Genomic DNA, 20,566 nt, shown 5'->3' on the forward strand with positions numbered 1-20,566 from the left:
TTCCTTTGGAGAGCTGTAATAAAAATGTCATTAAACCTCTCATTAGGAAAAAACGTGTAGAGTTTCTTGTTTTGCCTTTCACAGTTAGGCTTCTGTCACATGGGGTCGATTGAATGCCGTATTTTCCCAGCCAGAGACAAGTGGAGTGTTCAAAGCCGCAGATCATTCCCATGATGAAGCATTATAGTCAAAAGGAGACAGATTTCAGGCCCAGGAGAGCACATCCGTTGTGCAGATGCGGCATGCCCAATCTCATTTGAGTATTTAGAACGTTTGTTTCGGGTTTGCCTAATATGTTATATTTAAAATGCTGTCAAGTTAACAGCTGAACAAATTTATATACAAGGCATAATAGCAGCATTGTAGAATTCTATGCAGTCACACGTGTTGCCTTTACAGTTGTCTGCCTACGCCACTTGCCCCCCTTTCAACCCTACGAAACCCAGGTTTTGCAGCATACACAGACGTGTGCCAGCAATTCCATTGTCTTGACCAGTATTTAATGCCTTACGACTGATGATTAACTTTTCAAGTGTTATTCATCACATGTGGTCACTAAACACAAATTCTCTGTCTCCTGCTGTAAAGGTTCTGGTCATTTTCTGGTTAAGACGGAAGTGTATTTTTGGTTATTCCATGTTGCCCATGAAATATTTGTGGTATTCTGATATAAAAGTTATTTATCTCAGCACTGAGCCAGATACGGTTCAGCATTTAGTATTAGGGGCTCAGAGAGGTTGTAATTGTACTTGTATAAACAATAACTTATACAAAGTAACTTCCAGCAAGATGAGTGGCCATATATCCTTTCCAGCGTTAACACCGTGAGAATCGTGTAACAATATTAAGAACATTTGAAGGAAATTACACAAGTCTGATTCATCAGTGCAAATACACACATTGGGGCTTATTTACTAATAATGTCTAAAAGTTAAACTAGACAGTCTAAAAATGTACCAGATTTATTACAGTAGGGGCTCCTGCTCACAGGTGGATATTTGCCGCAGAATCCACAGTCAGCATCAGCACCTCGAATCCGCAGCAAGTTCCACCCATTACTTACTATGGATATCTGCTGCTTCCTCCACATGAGTGGACATTAAGTGCGATTTCCGTCCGCGAAGGAATAAATCACAGCATGCTCCATTTTTGTGCGGATTCCGCACGGACTGCTTCTATTGTAGTCAATGGAAGCCATCTGATCCGCGGCTCGTCGGCACTGAACAATGTGAACAGGTCGAGGATTCGACTACGTGGGAAAAATAAAACCTGTATTGCACATGGCGATAGCGAGCTGCCAGATCCATACAAAGTACAGATTCTCTGATGATAGCGCATGTATGCGCGGACCCTGCTGCTCGCAGAGCCGGATTCAACTGTGGGAGTCTACATGCAGAAGGCCTACGTCTGCTGAATGATCAGTCTGTTGAATTTTAAAACTTTCTAGTCTGTTTAGGCCACCTTTTAATTGTCTTAGTTTATACCAAAAATTGTGTCCAAATGACACAATTTGCCAAAATGTGGTGCAATTTAAGTCATGCCCCCCCCCCCTTTTTTTTTATTAAGGGACTCCCCTGTGTCAGAGACAGTAAAAAAAAAGTGTCCAAAAGTGTCTTAAACACACAGTAAATCTGGTGCAGAGCATGTTTGATAGTTTTCTGATTCAATTTGTTTCAGAATACTGCCAAATTTTCAATAGTAAGTAAGCCTCATTGTATCAACATAATGTAATGCTATCCTAATCGCGGCACGACGGTCACATTGATTCAAACGCTGCGATTTTTGAGCGCTGTTCTATTTTTGTGCGTTTTCGTTTTTTTTTTTTTTTTAATGCACTGCATTATCCATTACAATGATGCGGTGCTTTGAAAAGCACTGTCAAACGCTGTACCGTGCGTTCAAAAACGCCACTTGAAACTGCAGTAAAATGCCGCGGTTTAGAGCGGCATTTAACTGAATGTGTGTATGAGAATGGCCTTAGATCACATACTCCAATAATGATTAAGTAAAAATTCTGACGATAGTTTGTTTCAGAGAATTCTTTCCAAATTTAGATATCCTAGTTGCAGATACACGGATCAACATCTTAAATTAAGACTCTGTGCTGAGGGGTCACAGTATAGCCGTACCCCAAGAGCGTTAGTTTTAAAATTAAAAGGCGATACATGGGAGTTGGCCAGCATCTTTATCAGAAGTCGAAAAAGTAGGAATAAGCAAAGAAGCAGGAAAAGAAAAAAGAGGAATTAATAAATGTTATTACGCTACATGAGAGTGTGGCTACCGAGGAGAACTACTTCTTATATAAACCTTTTCTAGGTTCATGTTTATGGGCCATAACTGCGATACAATTGTAATGATACAAAAAGGTCCTGTTCACTTTTGCCTCAGTCATGAGTACTTTCTTGCAGAATGGTTTGTGCAGTATATTTCCAGTTGTGTAAATTATCAAAATAATTACACTGACATAAACCTGCCATGTAATAAAATGGATAAAAGTTTTTCAGAATGACTAGAAATAACCCCCACATGTTGGCTTCTGGTGATCGGATGTTTTACCTTGTCACATCATCATACAGCACCAGAAAGTTATAGACTATGTCCATGACTCTTGTCTTAAGGCCCATTTACATGGAGCGATGATCGCTCAAAGATCGCACAAACGACAGTGTGAGTGACAGCTTTGAGCGATCGTTTTGCATAAAGTATTAAGTAGCTACTTAATAGCTTATTAGTGTGCAAATGGAGCCTTTAGCTGAAAGCAGTTAATAGCTGGAGGGCTCTTATCTCCATTCAGCTCCTCTGTTCTCCGACGTGAAGCAATGCTATCAGCACTACTCGTGGAGAACTGCTGATACGACTGCACAATGATTTTTAGGCTGGCCTGAATGTAACGATCAGCCAACAGTGCACGATGGCTGCGCGTTTAGACGCAACGATTATCACGCAAACTATCGCTTTTTAGTGATTTGTGTGCGATCATCGCTCCGTGTAAATGGGCCTTAAATTGTTATTTGGGACTACTTGTCTTGAATACACCTCAGGAGACCAGGATATTTAGGTTTCGTATTATGAAGAAAATTACTTGTTGTGATCAGGAAAAATATTTAATGTGGTCCATTTTGCATTATATATCCCAGAATTGTTAAATAGAACTAGGGGTTCAGCCATATGAATGCCAAATGATCTAGACAAAAACAATCACTGAATGGCATAGACCAATTAGCATTAGAAAAATGAAAGATTTTTGTGTCTACCTTTAATGACTATTGGACACATCCAAGAATCAACATTCTAGATTTATTTCAGCAACTTTATAGTCCTGATAGTAAAGCCGGTTTCACATCTGCGTTGGAACCACCGTCCGGAGGTTCTGTCACAGATCCGGCTTAAAACCTCAGAAGAAAAAGCACTGCATGCATCCAAAAGCCAGGCAGCTGGGCATAAAGCTGACGGGGCCCATTATAGTCAATGGGCTCCTTCGGCATTCTTCGGTTCCATCCAGAAAAGGGTCTGTTTTGGCTGCGGGGATTCCACTTTCCTGCTCCCCAAATGGAGCAGGAAAGCAGGATTCACAACGCCGGTGTGAAGTCACTCGAAGTAATGTTTTTAAAATGTTGAGATTTAAGAGTTGAGTTATGTTTTTTGGGGTATGCTTTTTCATATACAGTATTTTTTTCCATTTTTACTTTTTGCATATTTTCCTAAACGCTTCTACTTATTGCCGAGGTAAATTAAAAAGAGAGAAATCTTTTACCGGAACTTTAAAATTCTTCCCCATTTCATCAGCAAAGACTTTTATTTTGTTCTTGCATCTAAGCATTGCCTGTGGCATACCCATTTACCTTCTTGAATTACGGACAGAATAGTCAATACACAGAGAAAAAGAAAATATGCATTTCAGTGAAATCTTCGAATTTCAGCTGTAAGCACAAGAAAAATCCCTACAGAAGAACAATATCCTTATAAAAGCCAAACGCAGGACTCTAGACTCTAGCAATGCATCATCCGAGGAGCATTAAATACGTTTGTGGAATAGATAAACCATTCTTCATGTGGAGGGAAAATCCCTTATCAGTTATTCACTTTAAAATGGCAAGACTCCCTGGAGCAGCGTACTTCATGTATGTTTTAGCGATCTCGCTTTTTACGAAGGAATGGCTAAATACACGCTCTGAGCGTGTGATTGGGAGGAAATATTCCAGCAGTGTTTTTAATTCCTCGTTTCTACTTGAATAGTGAAGAATGTAATAACCATCATCCGTTTTGTGCATTGCGTGGAGGATCATATTTCTGTAAGCAGACTGCAAACGAGACACCAGTAACGCTTGTAGCAGTGGAAATAATATTAGTGCTTTTTTACATGAATTCCTTAGTAGTTTGTTCTTGGAGGCAGAAACTAATGTAACAGTTACAAAGAAGAAAAAATAAACATAAAAAAAAGGAAAAAGTGGACTTCATATTTCATCCCGCTGCTTTATCTGAGCAATGTAAAATTAATCCATTAACCATCTCTGGGTGAATAATGATTTTTTCTGCTGTAATATTTTATATTCTGTGGCAGAGCAGGAGAATTATATAATCCTCGCTGTAAATAGCAATATGCTACATAGCAGCTTGCAAACCAATCAGTCTTCTAAATAGAAAACCGATGAAGGAACCAAACCTAAATGTATTAAGGCACCGGCACGGGAAGTAGAGTTGATATTTTTTCTTTTATTTATTCCTAGATTAAAGTAAATTGAGCCGAGGTACCTTGCTTGTTTCTAGCTGATAAAAAGGAATCAGAAGCGGTTCACAATAACTGTTGCCGTTGTATACTGCATTAACCTTCTTGGCAGGGGCATGGCTATCCTGGGTGAAGAGAGGTAGCAATCACATGTAAGGCCTGGTGGCTGGGGCGACTCTGTGGTTTTGCAGCCACATATTCTTTTTTATTTAGCCCTTTCCCAACTCAACTGCAGAGCATAAATATACGTAAGGTGGTCTTGATGGGTATATAGAGAGGGCTCGTGAGTAAAGTCTGCTTCGTACCCAATAGTTAGCAGTTGTTTCTGACAGTGACTGTCTTGATCAGAGCTGGTGCAAAGATGGTCGCACATCTAAACAGTCATTTTGTGGGGGGGACCCTTTCCATATCCCATCGGCACCCCCCGCAATGCAAACGGGGGGTGCTGATGGGCTAGCTTGGTGTGCAACTGCAAAAATTGTTATATACTGCTATACTGAAGTATTGCAGTATACAGTACAAGTAAGGAATAAACAGGTAGAAAAAAGAAATATTGCAAGTTTAAAAGACCTTCTCTTCTTATTTTTCTCCTAAGAAATGTAAACCATTAAAAACCCCGACATATTTGGGATTGACATGTACATAAACGTTCAAACTATTAAAACATCACAATATTTATCCCATACAGCGAAGATCATAAAGAAGAAAAAAGTAGAGAATTGCAGAATAGCTTCATTTATTTTTATTTTTGTTATCCTGGCTTTAATTTAATTAAAAGTAATCAAAAAGATGTATATTTCCCATAATGGCATTAATGAAATGAGCCCTCCCCGCCCGATCAAGAAAAATAAATAAGTGTTTCGAATCTCAAGACATGGTGACGAAAAGCAATTTTTGTATAAAAAAAAATTAACTCAGTTTTTAAAGATGAAAAACCATTAAAACGTTAGATAAATGTGTTCTATAGGTCAGTATAGTTACTGTGATACCAAAGCGCATGCCGTTTTTACTGCACTGTGAACACTAAAAAAAACCCACACAAAATAAATAAGTTGCGCAGTTGAATTTTATTTTTCGTTCTCCCCACTTAAATAATTTGAACAGTTTTTTTCCCTACATTATGTAGTACAATACATGGTACCTTTTAAGAATTACTACTCTTCCTGCAAAAAAACAAATCCCTCATACAGCTATGTCAGTGGAAAAATGAAATAGTTATGGCTCCTTGAATTTGGGGACGAAAAAACGCATATAGAAAAATGAAAAATCTCTGGTTCTGAAGTTAATCACCTTTTGGAGAAAGGAAGTTCTAAATATCTACAGGCATAGATAAAGTGTATTAGCACACTGTCTAGGCCATTCTTAAATGTAACCTGAGTTTCTGTAATTTACTGAAATACTGTACTATGTAAGACATGATCTCCTTTCCTTGCTCAGTCATGCTCGGAAAGATAGAACAGCCAGTGGATTACTTGTTGAAGAAAATTGAGTTCTCAGGAAATGTTATAATCTGTGTAGAAGAGTAGACGTATGGTAACACTTATATTACAGTACCATATCTGCAATATAATCTTTAAAAGGTGCTACATCGAAAACATAACTCTTACTGAGTTTTATAAAATGAGTTTTTTGTACAAAAAAATCTAGTTCAGGCAGTTAAGCAGACATTAAGCCATATTAATTAAACATTTCCCTGGCCGGTTTTCCGACCTTGCTTTTATATTACTTGTAGATAAATCCTACGTTCGTGGATTGGGAGTTAAACGGTTTTCTCCCATCAACTCAGTTGAGTCCTTAAAGTTGGTTTCCCTGAAAGAGAGAGAGCCTGATGTGATACGGTTCCCTTAAGGTTTACATATTGGGAGGTTCACGTTTCTGTAGGTCGACAGTTGACTAACTTGAAGTTATGTTTTTTAATGTAGCCCCATGTAAAGGTTTTGCTTCATGAAGAAACCCTCTGTCCTTCTGTCCTATTAGAGCATATAGGAAGGTTCAAAGTTTTTCATGACTACCACCGAGTTCCATATCTTGCAGAATTGCAGCACAAAATGCAAACCTTTTGTTATGGTCGTCTGGATGCAATGCCTGTAGTAACTGCAACTTGTATGGCTTCATGTGCAAACACTTTTTCACAACATACCATACCTTTGGTTGAGGAATTCCAAGTTCAAGGCTTGCTCTAGTTGTGGATTTCCTTGGCCTCAGTTCAAAAGGGCACATTTTCTGTTTGCATATGTAACCAAGTTTAACAAATTTTTGTGCCACTTGGAAATTTGCTTATGCGGCGCCTCAGCGGAGGCGAGCCAGCTGCGGGGTAGTCCACGGGCATAAAACAAGATGGCGGTCACGGGTGGCTTTGTGATCTCTCTCCACAAAATGGCCACCACCAGGCCTCGCTGGGTCGCGCGTGAAGGTGGTTTAAGTGGATTTGGGATTAAACTCAACTAATGTCGAGGGGTTTTGTCACGGGTGATGCCAGTACCTTTCAGATGGTGAATAGAGATGAGCGAGCATACTCGCTGAGGGCAATTACTCGATCGAGCATTTTCCTTAGTGAATACCTGCCCGCTCGGAAGAAAAGGTTCGGCTGCCAGCGGCGGGGGAGAGCGAGCAGGTTTTCAGTTCTTTCACATGCTTACAGCATTTTGATTTCAGCACAGTCAGACATTTAATGGAAATCTCTTCAACGCACTCTCTATGTTCAGGATTATTTGTGAATGGGATCCCTGTCGGTCCCGGTTATCTGCGGGTTGTGCTCAATAGATTACCATAAGGTCTGTGTCTGTAATGGAGGCTAGGGTGGGGCTGTGCTTTCTTTTCCGGTTTTTCAGCGTAACGAGGGCTCGTAACACTCACTGTTGTTTTAGTAGGATCCCAACCTATTCTCCACTCTTCACTGGCATGGAGACGTATTGTGTGCTTCCTTCCTTCCGACTACAGCTCTCCTTCTCCTCAGACTGCGACCGTATTCTCCTAAGTAGTACATAAACGGGAGTTTTTAAGAACCTAGTGACTGTGTGACATCCTGTAGGACCTTCCGGGCCACTACACTTATGACAAGGCTGGAGCTCATGTTGTACTTAATGGGGGTTTTCCTGTTAAATACTATTAATGACCTATCCTCAATCAATGGGAGCTGTGCCTGCAGTTACAAGCGTCGGCCACTACATGGGAGGTCGATTCGGAAGTTTTGGCGCTGTCAGCATGTGCCCGCACAGCTGATCGGTCGGGTTCCTGAGCGACGGACCTTGGCCGATCAACTATTGATGACCTATCCTGATGCTAGGTCATCAATAGTATTTAACTGGAAAACCAGTTGGCAAACTCAAGCGCACAAAGCGATTTTCTCCTGCGGTGTCACTATTTTCCTATAAACTGTAAACAAGAAACAGCGCTGCAGTGTGGCAGAAAATGGAACTTACTGGTATATCATAAACTTTGAGCTTTCTCTTTACAGTGATGTGATGATTATGAATCCAGGAACGACAATAGTGTTTTTGCTAATAAGTAGCCTTTCTCAAGTCCTAATAATCCACTACCAACATCGCAAGCGCACCCTTAGGACGCCTGCAGACGGGCGGGTCGGATCCGGCAGCGAGGATTCTCGCCGCGGGACCGGACCCGAGCGCCTGCAGAGAGCAGCGCATACTCACCCGCGCGCCCCGGCGCATGTGCAGATGGGAGCCGGCAGCGGGTGCGAGCCCCGCACAGAAATAGAGCATGCCGCGGTTTGTTTGCCGCGCAAGATTTCGCGCAGCCAAACCGCGGCCGTCTGCATAGGATTAAGTTTGTTAACGCAATCCTATGCAGGCTTCCAGCGGCAGAAATGCCAGGGGAAATCCCGCCGCAGAATTTCTGCCCGTCTGCCTTAGTTTATAAAAAAAAAAATCATGGCTTTTCATTTTATATGAAGAATCGACAGTTGAAAACAATAAAATCTGACATTACAGAAAATCTATAAATGTTAATACATCATATTGAAACATCATAATCCAAAATGAGCAAAATCTCCAAATCAGCAGTTGAAGAATGGCATCCAGTGGTTTACGCATCAGTGTGAGTGTAAAAAACTTGGAAGACAGCTTCATACAAATGCTCTTGGGCTTCAACAATGGCATCCTTCCAATACCAATGTCACTTTCCAACATACTGCGAAACGGCATAAAAATAAATGAGCTTTTAATTAGCGACTGTGGCTTATTGGAATCTGCGATCTTCATATTGGTACATACAATAAATGTGTTACTTTGTGTATTCCATGTGAGTTTGACTTTCTAATTGTCGTGAAAGTGATAGATGGGTAGAGATCTTATTGATATTCTGTCCGGTAATGAGCTAATTCCTCTGTAGCTATAGAACTGCTTTCCACTACCAAAAATGTAAAATATTGAATAAAAACCTAAATGCAGTAAATTCATGACCAATTTCTGGCTAAAAATATTAGTACAATAATTGTCATGCAATGAAAGAAAAAGCTTTGGACAGTTTATCATATAGTCATCACTATTCTATAACCTATATCCCAAAAATCCCAAACTCCCCTGTTTAACTGCTATATATAAGTGCTTTGGTCTTTCCTTTTCAGGCAAGCCAGTCTAAATGACGCATCGGAGACCTACTACAAAATGGCAGCTGGACTGCGGCCTAACGTAAGTCAATATGCTTTTATCCATACTGTTATGTTGTTCTGCAGTAAGTCATTGGTTGTTAAACTTTTGTTTCCTTGCTCCACTTTGACAAATGATGAAGGCTATGGGTCCTTGTCTCGTAATTAGGGTAGGGTAAGGCATAAGTCATGTTTTGATATATTAACAACTCCAATGGTTTGTTTCTGATATTCATAATTGTAGAAAATGTCAAATATTACTTTATGTTAGAGGAAAATGAAGGTTTTTTCCCAATCTTTATTTGTATACACCCTGAAATTGCGACAAGAACCCCATATGGAACTCCATTGATCCAATACATATGGATTTAGGTAATTTTGGTTTGTACAGTTAGATATCCAAAGTATCCAAACTACGCGTGGCTTATTTATGTATTCATTTATGTGACCCATCTGCAACATTCTTCTTAACAGACTATATATTGATTAATACCGTATGCCTCGTATTAGATTTTCCATGTATTTATTTGTAATTTAGACTATGCACCTTCAATAGCTGTCGCCTAAGTCCTTGGTCAGCTGATTACTTCCTATCTCAACTCTCCTATATGCATTTACACCCTGTACAGACAAGCGGTAATGTGTTTAAAGTTGTGAAGGATGTGTGGAGTTATCAGCTGACCATAACTGCCGCAATCAGTTGTCTCTACTCAAGACGGTTGACTGTTTAGATACTGCGGTCAAAGCTGACCACGCGTCTAAATAGTCAGTGGGCGAGGAGACTCCTTACCAGCTCCATCAGCAACTCCCGTAACACGATCGAGGGGTGCCAATAGTCTAGCATGGCAGTCCGGAGACTTTTAACCCCTTAATAACATGGCCTTTTTTGGCATTGAGGACCAAGCGATTTTTGGTATTTTTCCATCTCCATTTTTCAAAAGCCATAACTTTTTTATTTTTCCATCGACGCGGCCTTATAAGAGCTTGTTTTTTGCGTGGCGAACTGTAGTTTTTATTGGTACCATTTTTGGGTACATTGACTATATTGTAAAACTTTTATAATTTTTTTTTTTTGATCGTAGGGAGAGAAAACGTATCAATTCTGCCACAGATTTAGTTTTTTTTTTTAAAGCGTTAATTATGCAGCGTAAATGATAAAAACATTTTTTTTCTGAGGGTCGGTACGGTTACAACGATACAAAAATTCTTATATTTTTTTTTTAGGTTTTTCCACTTTTCCACAATAAAAACCCTTTTTTTGGAAATTCTTATTTTTTGCTAAACTCTCTGCATTCAAAGTCCTGTAACTTTATTTTTCCATGGACGGAGCTCTGTGAGGGCTTATTTTTTGTGAGACGAGCTGTAGTTTTTATTGGTACCATTTTGGGGTACATATGTTTTTTTGATCACTTTTATTGCGTTTTTTGGGAGGCAAAATGCTAAAGATTTGCATTTTGCCTCAGTTTTTTAGCATTTTTTTTACGCTTTTTGCCGTGCATAAAAAGCGTGTTCAATGTATTGTATGCATCATTACGGACGCGTCGATACCAAATATGTGGGGGTTTTTTTGTTTTACATTTTTTTAATGCTAATATGAGAAAAAGCATAAAAAAAGGGTTTTTTAACACTTTTTTTTTACATTTTTATTTTTTGTACTTTATTTTATTCTTTTTTTTTTTACACCACTTGTGTCCCTCTGAGGGACTTTTACTGCAGGACTTCAGATCGCTGCGATAATGCATGGCAGGACTTCTCTCCTGCTATGCTTTATCGCTTACTATAGCGATCTAAGCTATGGCAATACTGGACGCCCTGTATCTGGCGTCCTGTTGCCACAGCAACCAGCTGGGCTCTCGCGATGACATCTGTGAACCCTTTCCCCTTCCGCAATCTACTTAGATCGCAGCAGGGAAGGAGTTAACAGGGGGGGCGTAGCTCCGATGCCCCCCGCTGTTGCAGTGGGACGCCGGCTACTAGTGACAGCCGACTCCCGCTGCGGGATAGCGCGAGACCTGCTATGATCTCGCGCTATCCCCATGACGTAAGGGTACGTCATTTTGCAGGAAGTACCCCGCTCCCATGACGTACCCTTACGTCATGGGGTGGGAAGGGGTTAAAGGCTCCCAGGGCTGCCATGTGTAGATGCCCATCAAGTCCTGCCCATAACAGGGCTTCATAAGCAACATAAAAAAACACACTATGTTTTGAAATATTGAAGTATTGCAGTATATAGTACAAGCTGTGAAATGATAGCAAGGTCAGGTCCCCTGTGGGGACTAACTAAAAAGTTTTTTAAACAGTAAATTTTTTTTTTTTAATACTGAAAACCCTTTTGCTATGAAAACATGTAAAAAATTAAAAACCCTCACATATGTGTGATCACCATGTGCATAAAAGTCAGGACTATTACAAATTTCACAATATTTATTCTGCACGGTGAAGGCCGTAAAAAAAAGGGAATGCCAGAATTGCAGCCTACTTTTTTGATATCCTAGCTCCCAAAAACTTTGAATAAAAAGAGATCAAATTGACGTATGTTTTCCAAAATGCTACTATTAAAAACTACCGCTTGTCTCACAAAAAAACAAGCATTCATACAGCTGAATTGAAAGAAGTTCCAGGTAAAGAGGAAAGATTAAGTCTCAAAATATGGAGATAGAAAGCAATTTTGGCTTAAAATTTTTTTCTTATTTACCTTTTAAATATAGAAAAGCATTTAATAGAACTATATAAGCGTGGTATCACAATAATCGTACGGACAACAATAAAAGTAAAATCAGAACGCGCCTCATGAAGAGATGAGCTAGCAAACTCGCTAAAGCAAACTACTCGAGCGAGTAGTGCCTTATGCGAGTACCTGCCCACTCGTCTCTAAAGATTCGGCTGCCGGCGGGGAGCGGCGATGGGGAAGATCTCTCTCTTACTCTCCCCCCCCCCCCCCCCCCCCGCGCGCTCCTCCCTGCTCACTGCCGCAACTCACCGCTCCCCCCCCCCCCCCCCCCGCACCCGAATCTTTAGAGACGAGCGGGTAGGTACTCGCATAAGGCACTACTCGCTCGAGTAGTAATCCTTAGCGAGCATACTCGCTCTAGCCTCATGCAAATAGATGGTGTTAATAAATCTGGAAGGTGAAATCCGCCTTACCTGGTGCTCGAAGGGTTAACCCACTAAATGGGAAAACCCTCTGGCACCTGTTGTCCACATCAGCTTTAAGAAGTTTCTTTTGCGTCCAGTGTCTACTTGGTAGAGGAGAGGCGTCCAAGGTATAGCAGGCTTTGTTAACTTCTCCAAAGCTTGTCCAGGGATATCCATGAATGTAAATCCAAAATTACCAGCGCCACTATGAACTAAGAACTTCTATTCATTAAAACTCTTTTAAAGGCACATGAAAGTGCTGAAACGCGTAGCGAAATAGGAGTTTTAATGAATAGAAGTTCTTAGTTCATAGTGGCGCTGGTAATTTTGTATTTACATTCACGAATAATCGTACTGACCCATAGAACAAAGTTTATAGGTCATTTTTACTGCACTGTGAACACTCCCCCTCCCCCCCCCCCACACACACACACCTCAAAAAAATTGCACAATTGCATTTTTTTCAATTTCTCCCTATTTCAATTTTTTTTATGTTTTTCCATGCATCATATGGTACATTAAATGGTCTAATTAAAAAGTACAACTCGCCCCACAAAAAATAAGCCCTCATAAAAAAAAAATTTTTTAAATGATGGCTTTTTGAGAGCGGGGATGAAAAAACGAAAGTAAAAAAAGATCTCACCAATTCTTTCTTCACCCCTTTCAGGGCCAGAAAAAAAAATGTTATGTGCATTTTCTTAGTTTACTAATCCTTTAAAGGAACATGAAAGTTAGTTACTAGAGATGAGCGAATATACTCGTTTCGAGTAATTACTCGATCGAGCACCGCGATTTTCGAGTACTTCCGTACTCAGGTGAAAAGATTCGAGGGGCGGGGGGAGGCGTGGCGGAGCAGGGGGTAGCAGCGGGGAACAGGGGGGAGCCCTCTCTCCCCCACTCCCCGCTGCAACCTCCCACTCACCCACGGCGCTCCCCGAATCTTTTCGCCCGAGTACGGATTTACTCGAAAATCGCGGCGCTCGTGCGAAAAAGGGGCGTGGCCGAGTAGGTTCGCTCATCTCTATTAGTTACCAAACACTAATCTAACCCTATTTTCAAAGTGCATTTACCTTGGACACATTTTACAGGGGAATACCTTTTTAGCAGAAGCCAGTGGAGCACAATTTAACCTTGTGTTTTTTTTTCATAACAGCAAGTCATTTGCAACATTGGGTTCATAAATAGGAGCCTCAACAGTTTTAGCAGATCTTGCTCAGCATTTGCTGGAATAGCGTTGTGGATTAAATGAGCAGTTCACTGGTCCCCGTGGAGCTTTTATCTGTTGCTTTGTATATGCTGGACTATATTTAATACTCCTGAAGGACATTAATGATGACCTCTGCTCGAAAGTGTTTCTGAATATGTTTATAGCAGCATTCTGCAGCCCAGGGATAATTTATTTACCACAATTGAGCATCTTGGTTCTAGAGAAACGAAGGCTCCTTTGGAGTGGTTTATCATTCAAACTAGCCAATGCTGATAGAGTTCGCTCATTTGCCCGTGCTGCCTATTTATATAGGCTAACAAATCGTTCGCTTGTAAACTGTTCAGTTGTTCACATTTTTAGTGCAAGTGAACGACTAAGCAATCGCTGTTTACAAGTGACCGATGATTTGATGACTTGTATGGCTGTATAAAATAAAAAACGAACGAGGGGTGTATGAACTCTCATGCGTTTAATCACTGGCCGTGTTTACAGCGAACTATTATCGTGCAAATTTGTACAATCCAACGATTTTTTTGAATGAGACTTGTTCGTGTAAAAGGGCCCTGACGGTGTATAATATAGTAATCCAGTTAAGGCTACATTGGCGAAGTAGTTTGTTGTGTCACTCATATGGGCTAAGGTAGGGGAGGAAATCTCATTTTCACCGAGGGATACATCAGGCTTATGGTTGTCTTTAAAGGGCCAATTGTAATTGTATAGTAAGGGCTTGTTCACATGAGTGTCTTACCCGCACAGTACACAGTGAACAGAACCCATTGGTTACAATGGGTTCGCTCACATACCGTAAGTGTATTTTTTTACACTATGTTTTATGCACTGCAATAGGCCATTGAAGTGAATGGGCTGGCACAAATATGCAGTGAATACACAGGAAACCTGCATATTCACTGCATATTTGCGCGCAATTTCAATGAACCTGTTTGCGTTTCTTTTTTTTGCATGCGCAAATATGCAGTGTAATTGTGCACATAAAAGCACACCAGAGCGGCAGAAAAAAGCTAAAAATGTTGTGCGTTTTTCCGACCAAAATGATCTTATGCCCACGTGAACAAGCCCTAATAGTGACCCCCATAGTGGTCCCAATAGTAATAATGACCCCCATATTGGCCAAAGTAGTAGCAGTGTCTCCCATAATGACCCCAGCAATATTAATGACCCCCTTAGTGGTCCAGCAGTAACAGTGACCCCCTTAGTGGCCCCAGTAGTAACCGTGATCCGCCCCATAGAGGCATCAATACCAATAGTGACCACCACAGTAGTCCTAGGGATGCTGCCTGGCTGCAGGCCAATAGCAACCCATCTGTTGGCCTCTGGCCAGGCAACATCCCTACAGGCATTTAACTCACCCCACCTGCAACTTTTGTCTAGTGGTGCTGCCTCTACTGAGTTTGTGACTACCAACCTCTCACCTCGGCAAAGACGTCAGTGGTCACAAGCTCTGTACTGCACCACCGGACTGGAGCTGCAGGCAGGGTGACATCAAGGGGAGCTGCGCCTGCAATTACAAGGACAGTTCCCATTGATTTCAGTGAGAGCTGCGTCTGCAATTATGAGTGCTGGCCACTACACAGTGGTCGGAGCAGTGCTTCCGCTACGACCCCGGGGTATCCTGTTGGGCGCTGCCTGGATAGACCCTGGTTAAGGTTTAATGCATGGCCAGCAGGCCACATAAAATGAAGCATCGGGCCTTGTGGTTGACATGCGTGGGCTAAGGGAATAAACTCGTTCCTTAATTTATGTCTAGGATTTCATTCCTATCTAAAATATATGTTGTTAAATTGCCACGCATTACGATCTCACGATGAATCTAATTTTAAACCAAGTGTAATGACATATAAAATAGTTACAAAACGTATGTGAATTGCATCTTTTGACTGGGCACATGCATATAATAGTGTAAGACAGTCTGGGGAAGAAGAATTTGCAAGACTCTCTGCAGTGTTGTCAACACAGTACTTACAGATGTCTATGGCAATCTGTATTGTAACATGTTGTCCTAAAGCAGCCAATGTATGTGTGACGGACTAACAGGCAGGCCAGAGGGAATGGAAATATATCCAGTCCCAGCTTTTCTTGTAAGATACATTTTTGAGAGAATTGCTATTTTTGCAGTGTCCTTATATATCATCTTGGGCTCTAAAGTTGAAGCAAGTGTATTTTCTTACTGGGGAAAACTCCCCTTTGCGTGCCTGTCCATGTCCAGTTACTAGCCAAGCATATGTTCCTTTTTCTAATCTAGTTTGAGGTGTGACATGTGCCTAAAGCTCCTGATGGAAAACTGTGAATGTTTAATCTTTGAAATCACTTTTAAGTATCTTCCACATCTGGCTATGAAGTCACAATAAGATGAGGCTTTGAAGTCCGGCCTAAAGCATATGAAACAAAAGCTCACAAAATCCACAAGACCCAAGCCACCATCTTTAGATAGTTGGCACTCGCATGTCTGCATCTAAAATAAATATTGCTACCTGCAAGGCCTGTCTGACCCGGTCTTAACACAGCTTGCTTCCTGTGATGTAAGATATTCATCAACCTCACACTGTTCGCAAAGTATTTTCCATTATGTAATGGCAGACAGCAAGAGAAAAAGGCTAAACCTGAAAAATCAGCACAGCGTCGGACAGACACCGTGTAAAATAGATTGTGACAGCTTGGGGTTAACTAGCTCACAGGATCGCCATTTAGGATGCTTGGTACATGAAGAAAACTTCATTCCAAACAGGTTTTTTTTGTTCAAACCTCTCCTCAGGAAGAAAAGCAACTTACTTATTTCTTGTTCCTCCAAAAGATTTGAAGATGCAATTTTTCGATTATTGGTATACTACACCGCACTACTTAAGTAGTTTACCTTTAACAGCTCAGCTGGCATGCCTGGCAGATCCAGAGGCCTTAACCCTTTCCAATCCACTGGCTGACCTGTGAAGACATTATGATTTAAGGCTGTACATCTTAGATGTTGGTAGACATCCATTGGGGTTCTCTTACTGTATATTGCCAGCCTCTCTGCTGTTGGAGCCTATCCAATGTGTCACCTCATGCAGTACTGGCTTTAGCCAGTATATAGCGCCGTTGTATAACGCAGAAAAAGAGTAAGCCCCCTAGGAAAACCAGGATACAAATTGGACTAGAAAGGGTTAATTAGGCCTCTGGCTAGTACAGAAACCCATCAGGACCCTGCAATCGGATTATAACCCCCTACCCTTGTCACTCGCTTACATGCTGCAACAGCTATTGATCATGACATGTAAGAGGTTAAACGGTTGGGAATAGAGGTCTCTCCACTCTTGCTGTTAGTGCAGAAGACATACTGTCAGTGGATAGCTTAGCCCTTGCTCTTTCCAGCACAGGACTCCCATGCCGGCCTTAGATTAGGCTGCCATAAAAACACGGCTGGTCACTACCTATTCTTAACTATTCTTTCCCGCCCAGCTTTCCGTGAGTAAGATGCACATCTCCCAAATGTTCCAAAATCAGCCCATATCTTGGAATTTCTCTTCTCTTTTGGCAATATTAGTTTGAAAAAAGGTGTTTCAATGAGTGTGACATCTCATTCTATTTAGGTGGCATTGCCTAGAAGTAAAATATTGTTCTCTCTCTATATAGATCGATAAATTATATATATATATATATAATTTATCTCTAATTGAACTCTATGTACATTTAAAAAGAGAAGACAGGAAAAAAGACTATTCTACTTTCTCCTAAGGGTTTCAGGATTGCAGGAGTAGGAAGTTTTAAAGCAGCAATGCCAAGAGACATTGCTAAAGACTGTGTGTCGACCTGCATTTAATAAAAATAAAGAAATCTTGTTATTTGTATAGCGCCGACTTATTACGCAGCGCTTTTAGGTAATTTTTATTTATTGCCCCCACCAAGCTGGGTACTCATTTTACAGACCTCGAAAGGATGGAAGGCTGAGTCGACCTTGAGCCGGCTACCTGAACCATTCGGGGTTTGAATTTGCAACCTTCAGGTCGTGAGCGAGAGCAGAGTAGAAGTCTGTGAGATAAAGCTTCAGCCAATAGCTGCAGAGCAGAAAGTGATGCCACAGAAAAAGGTGACTTTTTGGCATCTTCTACTGTACAACCCGTTAACAGCAGTTGTATTATTATTGTAATGTTATGGACTTCTAATATACAAATTACCTTGGAAACTTAAATATAAGAGACTAGAGAGAGAATAAAAAGTGGTTGTCTGGCTACTTAAAATAAAAAAAAACATACTTTAAGGCACTTTCAAATAATAAAAGAAGTAATGCTTACCTTACCGATCCCCTGATGCTTCTCAGGGTCCCTCACTGGCCTCTGCTACTTTCTGGTCCTTCTGACATGGACATGTGACAGCTACAGCCAGTCACTGACCACCGAGGTGACCTGCATTCATTGATTGGCTCCAGTGATCATGTCTATGTGGTCAGTAATTAGCTTCAGCAGTCACTGGTCCATGTAAGTAGGGTACAGAAAGTATGAAAACTAGTGGAGGACCTCAGGAAGTGTCAGATCGACAGTGGTGGTGGATCAGTAAGGTGAGTATTACAGTATTTAATATTTCAAAGCATGCTGAACATTTTTTTAAACTTTAAGTGACCAGACAACCCCTTTTAATGGCCCTGCCAAGTTATACAATATGACCCTAGTTGTCCTGTTTTACAAATTATGATAATTTGCCCCCTACTATTAAGCTGTTACAGGGTATCCCACTACCAGGACCACCAACAGTGAGTTGAAATCTGATGGGGAAACAGGCAGCAAGTGTTCAACTTCCCTGCAGTACCTCCACGGGGAAAATGATACATTAGATGGTGCCCATTGCAGTCTATGTAATGTAGAGAGAAATGCTCTCTGGAGCTGCTCCATGCAGTTATACATGGGGGACTTGCCTTTAATAATGCACATTTTCCTAATGTTTTTGAAAAGGGTTTTTCTAAACTACACAACCACTTTATCTCCATACCTTTCTACTGATTCTCACTAAGGAGAATGATTACTGTTGCAATGTAGCAGACACACTCATGAGATAACGTTTTAGGAGATCTCTGTTCATGTAGCAGTATAAATAGCTGGATAATGATGATAATGGCTTTTGCAAAACAGCTGCTAGATTCCTCGGTAAGTGATTTATGGCATAACCCTGTCCCTATCCTCTTTGTGAACCCATTTAAATTAAGAGAGGGTTAGCACATGCTTATGTGATAATTACAAGGTTTCATGCCATTTAGCATTTTCACAGCATGAAATTAGCACTTCAGTCTGTATTTTCTAATTTGCAGCCAGATCTGGTGATAATAGTGCAAAAGTGGTTTAGATACAAAGCGGAATTTCCTAGCCCCTAATGACAAGCTTAGTATTAAAGTGGGAACCTCCTTTGCTGTTTAAGCTCACAGAAATACTAATATTGGAGAGAATGCACAGTACATCTCACTGCTTGACTTTTGGTAAAATTATATTTCTGGTCCTGAAAAATTAATAGACTAGATCAATATTTCCCAAAGTCTAGTACTCATTAGAGCCCCAACAAGTCATGATCTGAGAATGTCCCAAAGAGACAACACCCGTGGCAATGTCTGAAGCACTAACATCACTTGAGGAAATCTTGAAAACCTGATCTGTTGGGGGAGTGTGAGGACTGGCTTTTGGGAAACAATGGACTAGTCGAAAGAAGTTGGCTTGCAATTTCCATTCACTCCAGTATGGACAGTTTTGTATGGGGTCCTGACTAGTTGTCACTTATTAACTAGCTCCTCAGAAACTTCATATCTACTATTCTGTCAATGTGGAAGAGAAGTTTTGAATTGGCTTCTGAAAAACTAATAATAAAGTGACTACCAACATAGCAGCACTGTTGTCACTTCTGCAAAAATGGCCACAACGTAATAGAATAATTCCAATCTCCAAGTAGGTAATAGGAACATAATTACTCCACCTCAGATTTACCGCTGTACTATTAGGAAACGTTATCAGAAGATACATCAATATTGAACTCTTTTGTTATACAAGTTAAAATCAGAATTTTTATTTGTACCTTATTTTTATAGAAGGTGATCGCTATACAAGGACAGGTCAGCTGCTGTACATTAGTATCTTGTAGGAATTTTAGGATTATGGGGAAACCTTTCCATTGAGCAGACAGACTATCAGACCTGCTACGTATAGAGGGCAGCATTATGCTAATAAATATTCGATACGGTGTGAACAGCTTACTGTGGGAATATTGATTACATCATGGTAAAATACTTTGCAAGGACATCCATTTCCTTATCGCTAAGAACATCTGAAGTCTCTAAACAGCTGTAATAATGAACATGCATCTATCAACCAGAAGAGTATAGTTATAAAGTGCTCAGAAAAATTGGGAAAGATCCAAAAACTAGATGAATGATGAGTGCATGTTGATTCATATATGGTTGTACTACTAATGTAGTCTTACTGAATGACCTATGAAAGGGTCTGAAGTAGTAACTATTACATGTGTAATGAGTGTGAGGTATAACTGTCATATATAAGCATCTGATAAAGCCATGAAGATGTGGATTGTATGGATGGGGGGGTGTACATATGTGAATATATATATATATATATATATATATATATAATATTATACACACACATTCTCTGCAACTCCTTACTTTTCATGCACCCCCACCCCCATCCCCCATTGTTGATTTTGGGAAACAAAAGAAGCTAGTTTATGATGAAATGTAACTATTTAGACCCTGATGGTAGGAGAATTGAATGAAATCAAAGCTCAATTATTTTGCAAACAATGTATAGAAGTACAGAACGTGTTTATTTGCCTTATTTGTGGTGTATTAAAATTAATGCAAACAGCTGAGAATTTGTAAATGTGCTAAATAAACCTACTGTAATGGGGT

General features: G+C 40.5%; 1 protein-coding gene across 1 annotated transcript in view; it reads left to right on the top strand.

Moving 5' to 3' along the window:
• TMTC2 (transmembrane O-mannosyltransferase targeting cadherins 2) overlaps positions 1-20,566 on the top strand; it is a 241,826-nt gene that overhangs the window by 211,782 nt on the left and 9,478 nt on the right. Inside the window, exon 11 of the mRNA XM_066591489.1 lies at positions 9,312-9,375. Coding sequence (XP_066447586.1) covers positions 9,312-9,375 — 64 coding nt within the window. The remainder of the gene's footprint in view (positions 1-9,311; positions 9,376-20,566) is intronic.

Source organism: Eleutherodactylus coqui, chromosome 2, assembly GCF_035609145.1.
Source record: "Eleutherodactylus coqui strain aEleCoq1 chromosome 2, aEleCoq1.hap1, whole genome shotgun sequence".
Classification (NCBI taxonomy): Eukaryota; Metazoa; Chordata; class Amphibia; order Anura; family Eleutherodactylidae; genus Eleutherodactylus; species Eleutherodactylus coqui.